The following is a 15,403-nucleotide window of genomic DNA, read 5'->3' as shown; positions in this document are numbered from 1 at the left end:
CACTTCCTAGTATCCGATGTCAATTATTCCACACTTTATGTCCATGTGGACACACTGGTATTTGACTTTCTGTTTCCGGGCTGTATAACTTAAGAGACTGGCCATCCAACATGGCCAGTTCCATCCATGTTGCTGCAAAATACATGGTTGCCTTCATTTCTATGTCCAAAGAGTACTCCATTGTGTACGTAGATGACATTTTCTTTATCCAATCATCTATCTATAGATGCTTAGATTTATTCCATCTTTGCTGTTGTGAATAATGCTGCAATAAATGTACCAGTGTGGGTATCTTTTTTTACGTAATTAATTCTTTTCCTTTATGTAGATACCCAGTAGTGGTATCTACATAAAGGAAAAGAATTAATTATGTAATGGTGAAACCCCATCTCTACTAAAAACACAAAAATTAGCCAAGCGTGGTGGCGCATGCCTGTAATCCCAGCTACTCGGGAGGCTAAGACAGGAGAATCACTTGAACCCAGGAGGTGGAGGTTGCAGTGAGTAGAGATTAGGCCATTGCACTCCAGCCTGGGCAATACAAGCAAAATTCTGTCTCAGAAAACAAAAAAAGAATTAATTCTGTAAAAAAGTAGATTGAGTGGTAGTTCTATTTTTAGTTCTTTGAGAAATCTCAATCCTGTTTTCCATTGAGGTTGCACTGACTTGCCTTCCCACCAACAATGTACAAATGTTTCCCTTTTTTCACACCCTCACTAACATCTGTTATTTTTTGACTTTTTAATAATAGTCATTCTGACTGGCAAATCTAGCTTTTTGATGAAAAAAAAAATATTGTCACTGTTTTGGGGAAGACTCTCCTGAGAATCTAAGCTCTCAGTTTCAATAGTCCCTTCCGGGTAAGTCAGACAGTGCTGTAGTGTGGCCAGGTACCAGACATCTGGCAGAAATATCATCAGAGAGAGTGGATTGTTTTATGTTTTCTGCTTCTAAGCTCTGAGTATGGCCCTCTTCCCACTCTTGGGAATAGATCAAAGCAGAATACTCTCTGGAGTGGAATGAGTGTCCTCTACTAACCCAGTCAGCAAGACATGGAGTGAGAAGAGGGCATTTTATACATGCATGGCCAAGATAAGGCCAGTGCAGGAAAGAATGTGGGCCAGGCTGTCTGGGGCATTCTGTCCTCAAGTTAATCACCATAGGCAGCAGGGGTCTATGAATAAGAGCCCTTGACATGCCTGTCTCTGGAGTCATAGGGCTGCCCTCTGGGCTGGCTGTCTTCTCTGCAGGGTGTACAACTGTCATGCCAGGATCTCCTTTTACTGTCCTAGGGACTCCTTACACCTCTCTTATGGGTTGGAACTTCTGTTTCTTTTGTCAATTTCTTTCTATTTCTTGGTTTATTCTCTTATTTTGATAGAGCACTTTCTTGAATAACTTCTTTTTTTTTTTTGAAATGGAATCTCATTCCATCACCCAGGCTGGAGTGCAATGGCGCAATCTTGGCTCACTGCAACCTCCGCCTCCCTGGTTCAAGTGATTCTCCTGCCTCAGCCTTCTGAGCAGCTGGGATTACAGGTGCATGCCACCACACCCAGCTAACTTTTGTATTTTTAGTAGAGGTGGGGTTTTGCCATGGGCACCAGGCTGGTCCTGAACTCCTGACCTCAGACGATCCACCCACCTCAGCTTCCCAAAGTGCTGGGATTACAGGCATAAGCCATTCACTCAGCCTTGAATAACTTCTTGAGAAAAAGTGCATTGTATACACATTTTTGAGATCTTATGTGTCTGAACATATTTTTATTTAACCTCCTGAGTGATAATTTGGTGGGTGTATTAGCCAGGGTTCTTGAGAGAAACAGTACTAATAGTGTGTGTGTGTGTGTGTGTGTGTGTGTGTGTGTGTGTGTGTGTGTGTACGTGTTATAAGGAACTGGCTTATCTGATTATGGAGGCTGACAAGTCCCAAGATTTGCAGTCAGCAGGCTGGTGACCCAGGAGAGCTGATGAAAAAACTAATGTCCCAGCTCAAAGGCAGGAGAAGTTCCCTCTTACTCATCCTTTTTGTTCTATTCAAGACTTTCACTGATTGAATGAGGCTTAGTACATTAGGGAGGATAATCTGCTTTACTCCATCTACGCATTCAAATATTAATCTCATCCAGGTTCTCCCTCACAGACATATCCAGAATAATATTTGACCCAATATCTGGGCACCCCATGACCCAGTCAAGTTGACACATAAAGTTAATCAACACAGTAGTGTGTGGAATTCTAGGAACTTATTGGAAATCATCTTCCCTCTGAATTTGAAGGTAATTCTGGTGCAATCAGAAGCCATTTTGATTCCTGATCTTTTATGCTAATTGTTTTTTACTCCATGAAAGAGTAAAGTACCCATACTCTCAACTGTGGCTGTTGTCTGCCAGTCCAGAGAGCCATGATTTTACCCTCCAGAGAATAAAAGTTTTGTTGGGGTAGGCAAGAGATAGTTGACTAATGTCATGGAATGAATGAAGGGGTGTAGGGACTCTGTTTCTTATACATTTGTCACCTAGTCTTCCTTTTTTAGCAGTACTTCCTTCACCCCGGTCCTAGAGGTACTTGGTACAGTGAGTTTCTCTGTGCTACAAATCTAGTTGTTACCAATTACTATGGTTTGAATATCCCCTCAAAAACTCATGGTGAAATTTAACTGCCATGGTAACAGTGCTGAGAGATGGGACCTTTAAGAGGTGATTAAGCCAAGAGGGCTCAGCCTTCATGAAGGGGTTAATGCCATTATTGCAGGAGTGAGTTATTGCAGGAGTTTGGCCTCCTTTCTCTCCTTGTTTCGTGTACTTGCTTGCTCTTTCACCTTCTGCCATGGATGATGCAACACGAAGGCCTTCACTAGATGCCAGTGTCATGCTCTTGGACTTCACAGCCTCCAGAACTGTGAGCCAAATAAATGTGTATTATTTATAAATTACCCAGTCTCAAATATTCTGTTAAAGCAGCAGAAAATGGAGTAAGACACTTACTTTTCCAAGTTTCTGGCTTGGGATTTGGCTCTGTCAGATCTGCTATGGCAATTAGCACTAGTTCATCTGCTTCCTAACTTTCACAATGTTCTTGCTGTTGATATCTTAATTCTTCTGCTTAACCTTGTAGATTTTATTGGAAAGAAAGAAAGACTATAGTTTTCATGGGTTTTAGGAGGAATGAAATTAGATGCATGTGTTCAGTTATCCTTTTTGCAGTCTTGATTCCATAAAATTTCTAACATCCTATTTATTTTTGTAATTGTTTATTGCTTATTTCTCTCCTGTTAGAATACAAGTTTCACAGAGGTAAGTTTTTTTCTGTATTGTTCACAGATGTTTCCTTAGTATAAAAATAGGGCCTCACTCACAACTGACTCTCAATACATAGATGCTGAATAAATGAATGAATGAATCTGTGGCCTACCCTCATTTTCTTCTGATTTTGTCCCATGTTTGCTCTTTTTTTAAAAAAAATTTTATCTTTGTCCTATCTTTTTGAACTTCTATTTTTGTAAACATTGTAAATGTCCATAACATATTGGTACAGTAGAATACCTATAAGTATATAGGTATTATAATATATACCTATAATATATTATATATAATATATAATATATTATATAATATATTATATAATATATAATATATTATATATATTATATATAAATCTATTATATATATTATATTATATATTATAATATATTATAATATAAGTATATAGGTATTATAATATATACCTATAAGTATATAATATATACCTATAAGTATATAGGTATATATTATAAATCAATAAACAAATACAGTTTAAATTGTAAGGAAGCATGATATTAAAATCTTGGCAACCATGGACCCCAGATATGTAGTTTTTGACTGTGACTCCATCCTTCCAAATATTTAACAAACCTCTTTTTTCTAAGTGGCTCTTACATATTGGAAACATCTATTTTGAACAGAGCAGGCATGCAGAATTCAGGACTTTGGATGCCATTTAGAGGTGATCTGCCAGCTTCCTTCTTGTCTGCATCATGTCCCCTTCTTTGCCAAAGTGCCCTGGTGAGCAGGGGCTTGTGACTGCCCTCATCAAGATTTAGGAAAGTCATTCCCAAGCTGCAAGATGCCCTGAGGTTCCAGTCTGGAATCTTTCTTTCCAGGCTTGAATTTATCTTGCAACTCTTTCCTAGCCCACTGCCACCCAATGCCTCACTCCCAGACTCAGATCTCCTGCAGGAAGCTCAGGAACAAGCGAGAGAAAAGGGCCTACAGCCCACATCATCACCTCAACTGTTATGATCAGCCCCAGTACTCCCAGACACACACCACTGGATGACTTGATTGAATTCTGCTCTTTACAGAAGGTGTGCTCAATGTTAACTCCTGACATCATTATGTGTGTATAACTTCAAGCCATCTCCAAACATTTCTGGAATGAGGAGACAGTACATAGAAGAAGGAGATACAGGTATAAAATCAATGAGATTAGGTAAAAAATCCATAGCTCTTACTTTGAATTGTCTATATGTATGTATGATTTATATATTTGATCTAAATCTAAATATATATTTATATATCATACATACATATAATTCAATTATATATATTTTTTCATAGCTCTTTCCACTGAAACATTTAGAAACCATGGGAAACTCAATAGTAAACCTAGCACCCAGATTATGACTTCTAAATACCATTCCCCATTAAAGGAAAAAAGAGCTCATTAGACAAAATAGTTGTTTCAGGTCTGGGAAGGAAGAGTGAATATTGAGCTTGTAATATCTTGACATACCAGATAGCAGGAAGTCATCAAAGATACTAGTGTCATGCAAAAGGTCTCAGGAGCCATGAGCTCATAACTCCAGTAAAAAAAAAAAAATTAAGTAACTAGATCTAGGCACCAATGTATGGGAAACACAAAGACAGACACCACAGAACTGCAATCAGCAAAATCAGACTGTGGTAAACTTTATAGTTTTCCATATTGAGAAACTATTCCTTCAAAAAAAAAAATCTAGCCTAAAAGCAGGGTGGTGGCGGCAGGAACAGAGGTAGAGGGAAAGATAGAAAAAGGGAGGGGGAAATGTAGATTGAAAGAGACTGTACTGGTCCATTCTCACACTGCTAATAAAGACATACCTGAGACTGGGTGATTTATAAAGGAAAGAGGTTTAATTGACTCACAGTTCAGCATGGCTGGGGAGGCTTCAGGAAACTTACAATCATGGCAGAATGGGAAGCAAACATATTCTTCTTCACATGGCAGCAACAAGGAGAAGTGCCAAGAAAAAGGGGGAAAAGGCCCTTAAAAAACCATCAGATCTCATGAGAACTCATTCACTATCATCAGAACAGCATGAGGGTAACCACCTCCATGATTAAATTACCTCCCACCAGGTCCCTCCCATGACATCCCACAACACGTGGAGATTATGGGAACTACAGTTCAAGGTGAGATTTGGGTGGGGACACAGCCAAACCATATCAGAGACAAATCACAATGTATGCCGTTATTTGGATCCTGGTTCAATTTAAAAATTGAAATAAATAATGTATAAGACATTTCTGGAAATATAAATGCTGGATAATTGATTATATCAAGGAATTAGTTTTAGGTGATTTATATGTTAAATGTTAAATGGTACTTTATATTTTTCCAAGAGTACTAATCTTTTTTGGATATAAATACTAAAATATTTCAAGATGGAATGTTATTACCATCTGGGATTTGCTTTAGAATAATTAAGGAGAAGGAGAAATAATCCACAGGGCTATGGAAGAACAAGATTGGCCATAAGCAGCACAGAAAGACAAACTTTGCATGTTCCCACTTATTTGTGGAAGCTAAAAGTTAAAACAATTGCACCCATGGAGATGGAGAGTAGAATGATGGTTATCAGAGGCTGGGAACAGTGATGAGAGGGTAGAGGGGAAATGGAGATGGCTTATGGGTACAAAAAATAGAATAAATAAGAACTAGTATTTGATAGCACAGCAGGATGACTATAGTCAAAAATAATTTAATTGTACATTTTAAAATAATTAAAAGAGTATAATTGGATTGTTTGTAACACAAAGGATAAATGCTTGAGGTGATGGATACCCCATTTACCCTGATGTGATTATTACACATTGCATGCCTGTATTGAAATATCCCATATACTCCATAAATATATATAGCTACTATGTACCCAGGAAAATTTTAAAAATTAAAAATTACACACACACACACACACACACACACACACACACACACACACACCCCAGTCATGAGCAGATCATCTTTGGATCTGGAAGATGAATACCTATTATTCTTTCTACAAGATTAAATTTTCCCATAAAATAAAAGAAAAAACCTCTCCAATATCTAGCCTAAATATTGCAGCCTTTATTTCTGTTTCATGTAGGTCTGGTCTTCTTTGTGCATTTGCTTTATCCTTTCTCTCTGCAGACCAGCTTTCTCTTCCTTGCTAGACACAGGGCCACATTTGTGCCCCCTTTACGTGGTCTATGAGTTCAAGAGCTTTGTGCCAACTATGAGGTGTCTCTACGTCCAAATTCCAAATTCCTTGGACAGAAAATATGGTTTGCCCAGTTTGGGTCAACTCACCAATTATCTATAGCCAAAGGAGAGAGCATGACTGTCCTTTCAGCAGGGGCTAAGGGAAGACACATTCTGCTTCAGGCAGAACATTTCAGCTAATGTGCCACAGGGTACAGATGTACCAAGCTCAGAGTCCTCCTGGGATTACTAAGCAGAACCTGTAGTGACCTAAGCCCCCAGGTGAATTGCCTTCAGCCATGAAAAGACTCATCCACTCACCCCAGGGTGCCTACACATCCCATTGTTTTCTATGTGCTCCATGGCAAGACACAGGTTGGGAAGCACTGTGCTAGGGAGGTGGGCAGGGTGATGAAGTTCTGTCCCATGGTGTCTTCAGTGCCTCCTTTCAAGAGTAGAATCTTGGCTTTACATTTTTGTAACAGAAAGGTACCCTAGGGTGTTTTTCCCGAAACAGAGGAACCATCTGCTCACAAAGGTGAATTCAGACTTGAACAGTGGAGAAACAGAAAAGTCATTCCTTGTGTATCCAGCAGCATTCTGCTTCCATCCCCTCAAGACACATTCCCCCTGGGTTCTAGATTTCAACATTTTAATTGGGTCCAATCACAGCTAAAGTGCTCTATTACATGAGTATTTCAATTTTCTGGTAGTCATTCTTCACATGTATCTTCTTTAGGGAGCATGCTCTTCAGAGATTTGTGGGTGAAAGCAACCAAGAGGCAAAGAGCTATAGGGACATCTGTTCCCCCAAACATCACTAGGCAAAGCATTTCTGAAATACCAAGTTCCTCACAGCAGCCTTTACATCCTTGTTCCTCAGGCTGTAGATGATGGGGTTGAGCATGGGGGTCACCACCCCATAGAAAAGGGAAATGAGTTTGTCTGCAAGGTCTTGCTTGTCTGCCCCCAGCGGGTCCTTAGACTTGGGCTTCCCATACATGAAGAGGATGGTCCCATAGAAGATGACCACGACAGTGAGGTGGGCAGAGCAGGTGGAGAAGGCCTTTTTCCTCCCCTCAGCTGAGGGGATCCTCAGGATGGTGGCAATGATGAAGACATAGGAGAAAGAGATGAACAGAACCGGGACCCCCAGGAAGATCACATTGGTCACTCCCATACTGATCACATTGACAGAGATATCAGCACAGGCCAACTTCAGGACAGCCAGAATCTCACAGGTGAAGTGGTTGATGATGTTGTCTCCACAGAAGGGCAGCCTCATTGCAAGGGATGTCTGCACCATGGAAGCAGTGCTTCCAGCTACCCAGGAGCCGGCAGCCATGGGCATGTAGGCAGCCTTGCTCATGACCACAGGGTACCTAAGGGGGTTGCAGATGGCCACGTAGCGATCAAACGCCATCATGCTCAGGAGAACACACTCTGTGGCTCCCATGGCAAAGGAGAGGAACATCTGCACTGCACAGGCTGAGAAGAAGATGGTTTTCCTGGGGGTCAAGAAGCTGTCAAGGATGAGGGGGACTGAGGATGTTGTATAGCAGATGTCCAGGAAGGAGAGGTTCCCCAGGAAGAAGTACATGGGCATGTGCAGGTGGGAGTTGGACACAGTCACCAGGATGAGGACCCCATTGCCCAGTAGGATCACCAGGTACATCAGCAGGATGAGCACAAAGAACGTTTTCTCCAGCTTTGGGTGGGCAGAGAGGCCCAGGAGAATAAACTCTGTCACAGAGGCTGTCTGGTTGGCACTTACCATAGTGTATCTCCTCTGTCAACTGAAGGAAATACTTAAGAGGTCCAAACTCAACATTCTTTGCCTTGCATAGGACCAGTGCATCTGGTCTGGGGTTCCAGTCTGGCTAAGACATTAGAAAACAGTTTTGAAAGTCCACAATATTTATTTCCAAGAAAAAAGAGACAACAAAATAAAAAATTATTTTGGGGCCACAGGACACCAAATGCACAAGGTTTAAAATGATGACTATGATAATGTAACACATGTGATCAGTGACGAAAACACATAACACATTCATTTAGGGATGCTATATCCTACAAGGCAATTTATCTCGTTAAACTTTGATCAGAAAGGTGACTTAAAGTTTGCTCCATGTTCCCCCAACTTTGTGCCAAATACTAGTGACATGATTAATTGTGAGTCCTCACCTTATAACTATTTCTTCTCATTAGACAATTTTTATATAAAACAAACTCCAGTTGTTGCCCAAGATCTTTCTCATGGGCAACACCAGCCCCAGCTGGGTCTTTCAGGAAAAGAGGAGACTGGACATGGAGAGATGCAAGGGAAAGGGGAGAGGGTTCCAAGGTAACTTCATGCTCTGGAAATTTCAATATGTCTCTAATATTTGAATCTGATGTTTCATGAAGATAAATAGGAGGCTGGCCCCAGAAACCCACAGTGGCTCACAATTTCTGGAACTCTAGTTTTCTTTGGTAACTAAGGCAGTCGGGGTGAGTGTCTACACAGGAATCAAGAGTTCTTGAACCTAAGTATGTCACCCAGATGTAGATCCTGACACTGATTATGCCCCCCAAATAAATCTAGTCCCACCCTCTGTCCCATTCTAGATCTTCCTCTGCAGAACACTGATGCATGGGTTTTCAGCTTGATCTCTTCTAGTGATGAAGAGCTCACTACATTCCCAAACAGCCTGCTTCCTATTTACAGAGCTCTGAAGTGTCAGAACATTCTTTATTCTAAACCAAGCCAGCAGCCTTCTGAGTTTCTCTCATTCATGTGATGGTGGTTTCACCTCCTCCTGGAATTGCCTGAGTTTGTGAAAGGTCAACAGAAGAGGCTCTGAAACCATACGACCATCTTATTTCTAGGGGAGTCTATAAAGTTAGGTAAGTCCATGACCTAAGACTGAAAAGATTCATAGGCTTCTTGCCATCTAGATTTTCTGACCTAAGAAGAAAGAGTTTTGCATGGGCCTCAATCTTTGTGATAGCGCTGAAATTGCTTCATTCCTTCCCTTCTCAAGTCCCCATCCCTTTAGAAAATCAAGTCAGAAGTTAGGAATGTTATTGTGCTAATAAAAAGGTTAAGTATTACTCTTATAAGAACCCTCACTTACCTTTGTCAGGAGCCTACTGAGAAGATGTGGCCATGGCTTAGGAACAGTGTGTGGGCAAGAAATAGCAGCACTAGCTTGAAAGACTCAGGTTGACATGGCCACCTCTGATTTGAAGAAAAGAGTGAAAGCTAGTTCTTCCTACTCAGTCTTGGTTTTATGTTTTAAGCAAAATTTCCAAATGAATAACCAGAACATGAAAAAGTCAATTTGAAATCAGTGCTGCGATTGGGACTATTATGCTCCCTGAAGTGATTAAAAGTTTGGAAGCAGAATTGCACAAAGTCAGGAAAGTTTTTATACTTCTGAGACAATGTCCCCAAGATCCAATTATGCCAAAAGCACTCCAGAAAGACTTCTTTTCCTCCTTCCTTTCTTCCTGTTGGAACTTTCCACACTTAGACTATTGAGGGATGTTAGAGAAAGCATTTTCATGTCCTTTTTGAATTTCTGCGAACTTCAAAATGCTAAAAATTCTTGAAAAGAAGCTGGAGAGCTTAATGTTATTTAGGAATGCCCTCTGTCCATGCACTATGGGACCAGCAGCTGTGGGCACAATGATTCCAAATCAAGTGCTCAGGGGCATGGCTGTGGACATTTTGGGGGAACTTCTATATAAAGCCCTGGGGAGACCTCAATGGGGAGTCAGTCTCTGGCAAGTCCTTGAACAATGGGGGAGAATTTACACATGAAGAGACAAGCAAGGGATGGGAGGAAGGAGAAGACCATCCTGGGGACAGAGCTTGGCACAGCTCTTGGCTTGCTTGTTTCTTCCACAGCCTCAACAAAGCATTTGTTTGAACAGCTTCGTGGAACAGGAGGGATAGCACAGAGTCCAGGGAAGACATTCTATGTTGGTGGAATCTGGAGTATGACAGGCAGCGTCTAAGATGGCTTTAGTGATTCTTGCCTCCTGGTATTCATGGCTTTGTGTCGTCCTCTCCCCTTGAGTAACTTGCATTTAACCAAAAGAATACATTCACTTGCTGGCTTTAGTGAAACAAACTTCCAGATTGGAGAGACAAATGTGGCAAAGAACTGAGAGAGGTCTCTGGCCAACTTACTCAGGACCTCAGCCCAACAACTCTGAAGGCACTGAATCTTGCCAGCTATCTAAGTGAGCTTGGAAGTAAACCTTTTCCCAGTTGAACCTTCAGATGAGATCCCACCCCTAGTCAAAACCTTAATTATAGCCTGTGAAAGACCCTGAAGCAAAGGATCCAGTTAATCTATAATCAGATCTTGACCCACAGAAATTGTGAGACATGTGTGTTGTTTTAAGCCACTTAGTTTTGAAGAAGTTTGTTATACAACAATAAGTAACTAATATGTAGAGGATGGTTATGAAGTATGAGGAAGAAGCCAAGGAAAGAAAGAGGTAAAATATCTAGAAAACAGTGGTTCAGTGAAAGGGAGCCCTCTACTTCCTCAAAAGTCTTTCCTATTGCCAGAGGACATTAGTGTTCAACAAGTTTTTTCTCATCCTGGGTCAAAGTCTGCTTATCTCCCTGCACCTCTATCCTGGGTGTTAGCTTAGCCTTTGGCTACATGGGACATAATCACTTCCTCTTTTGAGTATCAGCCCTTCAGAGACAGAAGGACAATAAATCACTGTAGATACGTGCAGCTACACTGAAGATACGGCTCTGAACTGGGCACATTTCTCCTTCTACTACCTGCTGTGAACACTGTGTTTCTGTCAATGTGTCAGAGATCCCTTTGGCTTACCTGGCAAAGAATCATCTCCTCCAGGAAATTTCCCATGGCAATTTCTGCCCATAGAACTCTCTCTCCTCTAAACTTTAAAAGCTTCCTTCCCTGGGATGTCCAGTTTTGTTCTGAACTCTGGAAATTAACTTGTGTCATTTATTTTCTCTGGGTGTGTCCATGTGCATAGCTCTATTCACACATCCATATGCATAATGTGTGTGTGCACATATAAGTGGTTTTGTAACTCTTTTTCTCTTCAGCCTCAAGGATCTGGTGGTGTCCATTTACGAGATGAAATGCTAATAGGCTTCCTGGTGAATCGTGAACTTGAATCTTGATGTTTGAATCCCCCTTAGTTTGTCTAATTCATGTTCCAGAACTCATCTGCATTCATTATTTTCATTCTGGATGGAAACTCAGTGGTAACATTATTTGTCAATAGTTCTTTCAACTATGTCCCTCATTTTTCCATAGTAGAGTTAGCCTTTATGATCATAGTGGCAAAGAGCAGGAATCAAAATGATGACTAGTGAGCTCGGTTTCCTGAACTTACTCTGTATCTCATTCTTGAACTGAAAACACTTTGTTGTCATGGTTAGCTTCTTCCTCACTTCCTTTTTTCATTCTGTGACTACTCACAGGTCTCTAGAATCATACCCCTTGGGTCCACAGTAAATTCTAATGTCTTAGATGATCCCTGCAGAATATTGGAGCTTTGAGAAACATCCTTATGTTCTCTCTCTCCACTTAGGAGCCACAGTGATGGGAATCATTGTTCTCTGCAAGCTTCCTGAGTTGGTAAAAAGCTTGTTCCAATTAGGACAGATATGTCAGATATTGACATATTAGCTGGAGTTTTGCTTATCTTTTATACAAAGAAGTTTTACATCTTTACTTTTGTATTTGGCCTCAGAAATCTTAGAACACTCTACCAACTCTGAAACATTTCCTTCAGGGCATCAGGTTCATTGACTTCCCTCCTGAATTCAATCTTTGCCATCTGCCTGGTGTACACTAGGGAGCATGAAGAGTCTTCCAAGTTCTGCCACATCACCGCTCAAGGACATCCCAATGGCCAAACATGCTTTGGGAAATATTCTTTACCCTTGTGTACTTGTAGACTGTCTGTCATGAAAGAGGAAGTGATTATGTCCCATGTAGCCAAAGGCTAATCAATTCCCAAAGCTAAAAAGTCAGACAGAAATTACCATGTATTTCTATAAAGTTACACCGAATGTGCTTGCCTGTCCTGCCTCCCTTTTACCTCCTCCACCTCTTCCTCCTTTGCCACCCTCAGACAGCAAGACCAACCCCTCTTCCTTCTCCTTCTCCTCCTCAGCCTATTCAATGTGAAGACAAGGAGGATGAAGACCTTTATGATGACCCATTCCACTTAACGAACAGTAAACATGTTTTGTCTTTCTTGTGATTTGTGTGTGTGTGTGTGTGTGTGTGTGTGTGTGAGAGAGAGAGAGAGAGAGAGAGAGAGAGAGAGAGACAGGGTCTAGCTCTGTCATCCAGGCTGGAGTGCAGTGGCACCAACTTGTTTCACTGCAACCTCTGCCTCCGAGGCTCAAGCCATCCTCCCTCCTCAGCCTCTGGAGTAGCTGGGACACAGGCACATGCCACCACACCCGGATAATTTTTGTATTTTTGCTAGAGACAGGGTCTCACTTTGTTGTCCAGGCTAGTCTCCAACTCCTGAACTCAGGCGATCCGCCCACCTCGGCTTCCTAGAGTTCTGGATTACAGGCATGAGCCACTGCACCCAGCATGATTTTCTTAATATTTTCTTTTCTCTAGCTTACTTTATTATGAGAATACAGTATAATAATACATTTAACATACAAAATATGTGTTTATCTACTGTTTATGTTATCGGTTAGGCGTTCAGTCTAACAATAGGCTATTAGTAGTTGTTTTGGGGGAGTTAAAAGTTACACATGGATTTTCAACTGCAGTGGGGATCGGCGCCCTAATCCCTGCGCTGTTCGAGGGTCAACTGTATTTTTTTCATGTGCCTCTTACTTGCCACTAGAGGGTGCACTCCCAGAAGGCAGGGACCCTGGGTTACTCTGCACATTTCTGCCTTTTGCCACTAGAGGATGCACTCCCAGAGGGCATGGACCCTGGGTTACTCTACACATTTCTGCCTTTTATGGAGCATACGCTCAATAATTGTTTGCTGAATAAAGGAATGTCCCCATTCTCTAGACTCATCCCTGTCCTGGGTCACATTCTGTCCATGACTCGTAAGAGGTCTGGGAGCACGTGCACAGATGACAGGAAGCTGAAAGGACATTGACTTGGGTGACCAGTGAGGATTGAGGCAGAACACAGCAGGTTGCTTCAAGGTGTTTAATCCAATGAGATGAACATTTAGAGGGAGAGTAAAGGTCTTTCAGTCAGATGCCCCAAGCCACTGCGTAAGCACAGACTGGGGGTGACGGGGCTCGGCTGCAGCACAGGAGAAAGCACCTGGGCTTTGAATGAATCCCGGAATCACTAACCCACAGATTGTTGGACCCTGTTAATGAGATTATGATGTTCAGAAAGAAAGAAAGGGGACAAGGAAAGAAGGAAGGGAAAGAGGAAGGGAGAGAAGAAGGGGGAGAAGAAGCAGACAGCTGACTTCCTCCAGTGCTGCCAACATAATTTGTTCTTGGGGATGTTATCCCAGAAGGATAGAAAGTTTCTAAACTGAGTACAACTCACTTTCCAAACCTTAAATGACTTTAGGGACTACAATGGTCCCAAAGAATAAACTGCAATTTAAATTATCTTCTAAGGGTGATGGCCAGTCCTTTGGAGATTGTGCCCCAAGCACATGAGGCAGGAGAAGCAGAAAGGACCCTTCACCTGTCACATGTCCTGAGCCCTCACCCTGGCGTTCAGACCCAGTGTCACTGTTTCTGACATGTAGCCTCTTTCCAAACCTTGGAAAATCGATCATTCTTGTTCATGATGTTTTTTTATAAAAGTAAGGGCAAGTTTTGGTGAAAGGAATTCCACAATTTTCATTAGCATTGGCTATATTTATTTTTTAAATAAATTGATACATAATAGATATACATAATAGATACATAATATCTATTATTGATACATAATAGATACATAATATCTATTATTGATACATAATAGATATACATGGTTTTAAGGTACATGTGATAATTTAATACATTCATATAATCTGCAAGGATCAAGTCAGTGTGGTTGGGATATCCATGACTTTAAACATTTGTCTTTATGCTAGAAATATTTGAATTATTCTCTTCTAGCCATCTTGAAAGGTATAGTAGCTTATTGTAAACTATAGTCACCCTCCTGACCTATTGAACACTAGGTCTTATTCCTTCGATCAAACCATATATTTTCACCCATTAATCAACAGCATGGTTACATTTGTATCATCAGACTTGATTGTAATGGAATGGGGGCTTGAGGAGGGCAGATGTGAAGCTGTTTCATTGGTATGATATTATTCTCACAAAATCAAATAGACCTCCTCAACCTGCAAGAATGTCTGAGATCATCTGGCCTCACCCTGCCATCATGCTGAGGAAATGGGGGCTTGCCAGGGACCATACAGCTGGTAGTCCTTCTCACGATTGGTTGTCCTTTCTTGATAAAAACTGTTGGGCTCTTTCTCACTTCATAGTTAGATACAAAGTCTGGCAATAATAATAAGCATGTTTCTGAATCTGATAATGATGACATAGAGGGAATATTTTCTTCATATGATCTGCAGGTTCTTGAGAGTTGGCTGGCCAGCCTACAGTGAGAAACCCAGCTGGGGACTGATACACTGCCCAACACACACATCCCAGCAGCAGTGTGTCTCGGGCACCTCAGCCATCCTCAAGCTTGGGGACCATTCTTAGTGTCAGCCTTTGTAACGAGCTCCTGGTTGATACATTTGCCTCTAAGAGATATATCTACTTTTTTAAGACCTTAAGAGAAAAAGGGAGATTTATTCTTATTTATCTTCGTGCTGAAGCCATACTATTTCTAGATATTTAGGCAGTTGTGTGTAAGAGAGATTAACTGCCTTTAGGGGCTGCAGAAGACAAGGCCAGGTAGAAGTTGCAAGGAGACAG

General features: G+C 41.3%; 1 protein-coding gene across 1 annotated transcript; it reads right to left on the bottom strand.

Moving 5' to 3' along the window:
• Nucleotides 1-7,303: 7,303 nt before the first annotated feature.
• Nucleotides 7,304-8,260, bottom strand: LOC100994474 (olfactory receptor 13C7). The gene has a single exon (XM_003829852.3). The coding sequence runs from the start codon at nt 8,258-8,260 to the stop codon at nt 7,304-7,306; it is 957 nt and encodes a 318-aa protein (XP_003829900.3).
• Nucleotides 8,261-15,403: the final 7,143 nt, after the last annotated feature.

Source organism: Pan paniscus, chromosome 11 (genome assembly GCF_029289425.2).
Source record: "Pan paniscus chromosome 11, NHGRI_mPanPan1-v2.0_pri, whole genome shotgun sequence".
Classification (NCBI taxonomy): Eukaryota; Metazoa; Chordata; class Mammalia; order Primates; family Hominidae; genus Pan; species Pan paniscus.
The sequence above is the reverse complement of the archived record's forward strand: the minus strand, read 5'-3'. Positions and strand labels throughout refer to the sequence as shown.

Bases quoted from the DNA above. Each gene is read 5' to 3' on its own strand.
- LOC100994474 (XM_003829852.3), bottom strand. From the start codon at position 8,260: ATGGTAAGTGCCAACCAGACAGCCTCTGTGACAGAGTTTATTCTCCTG.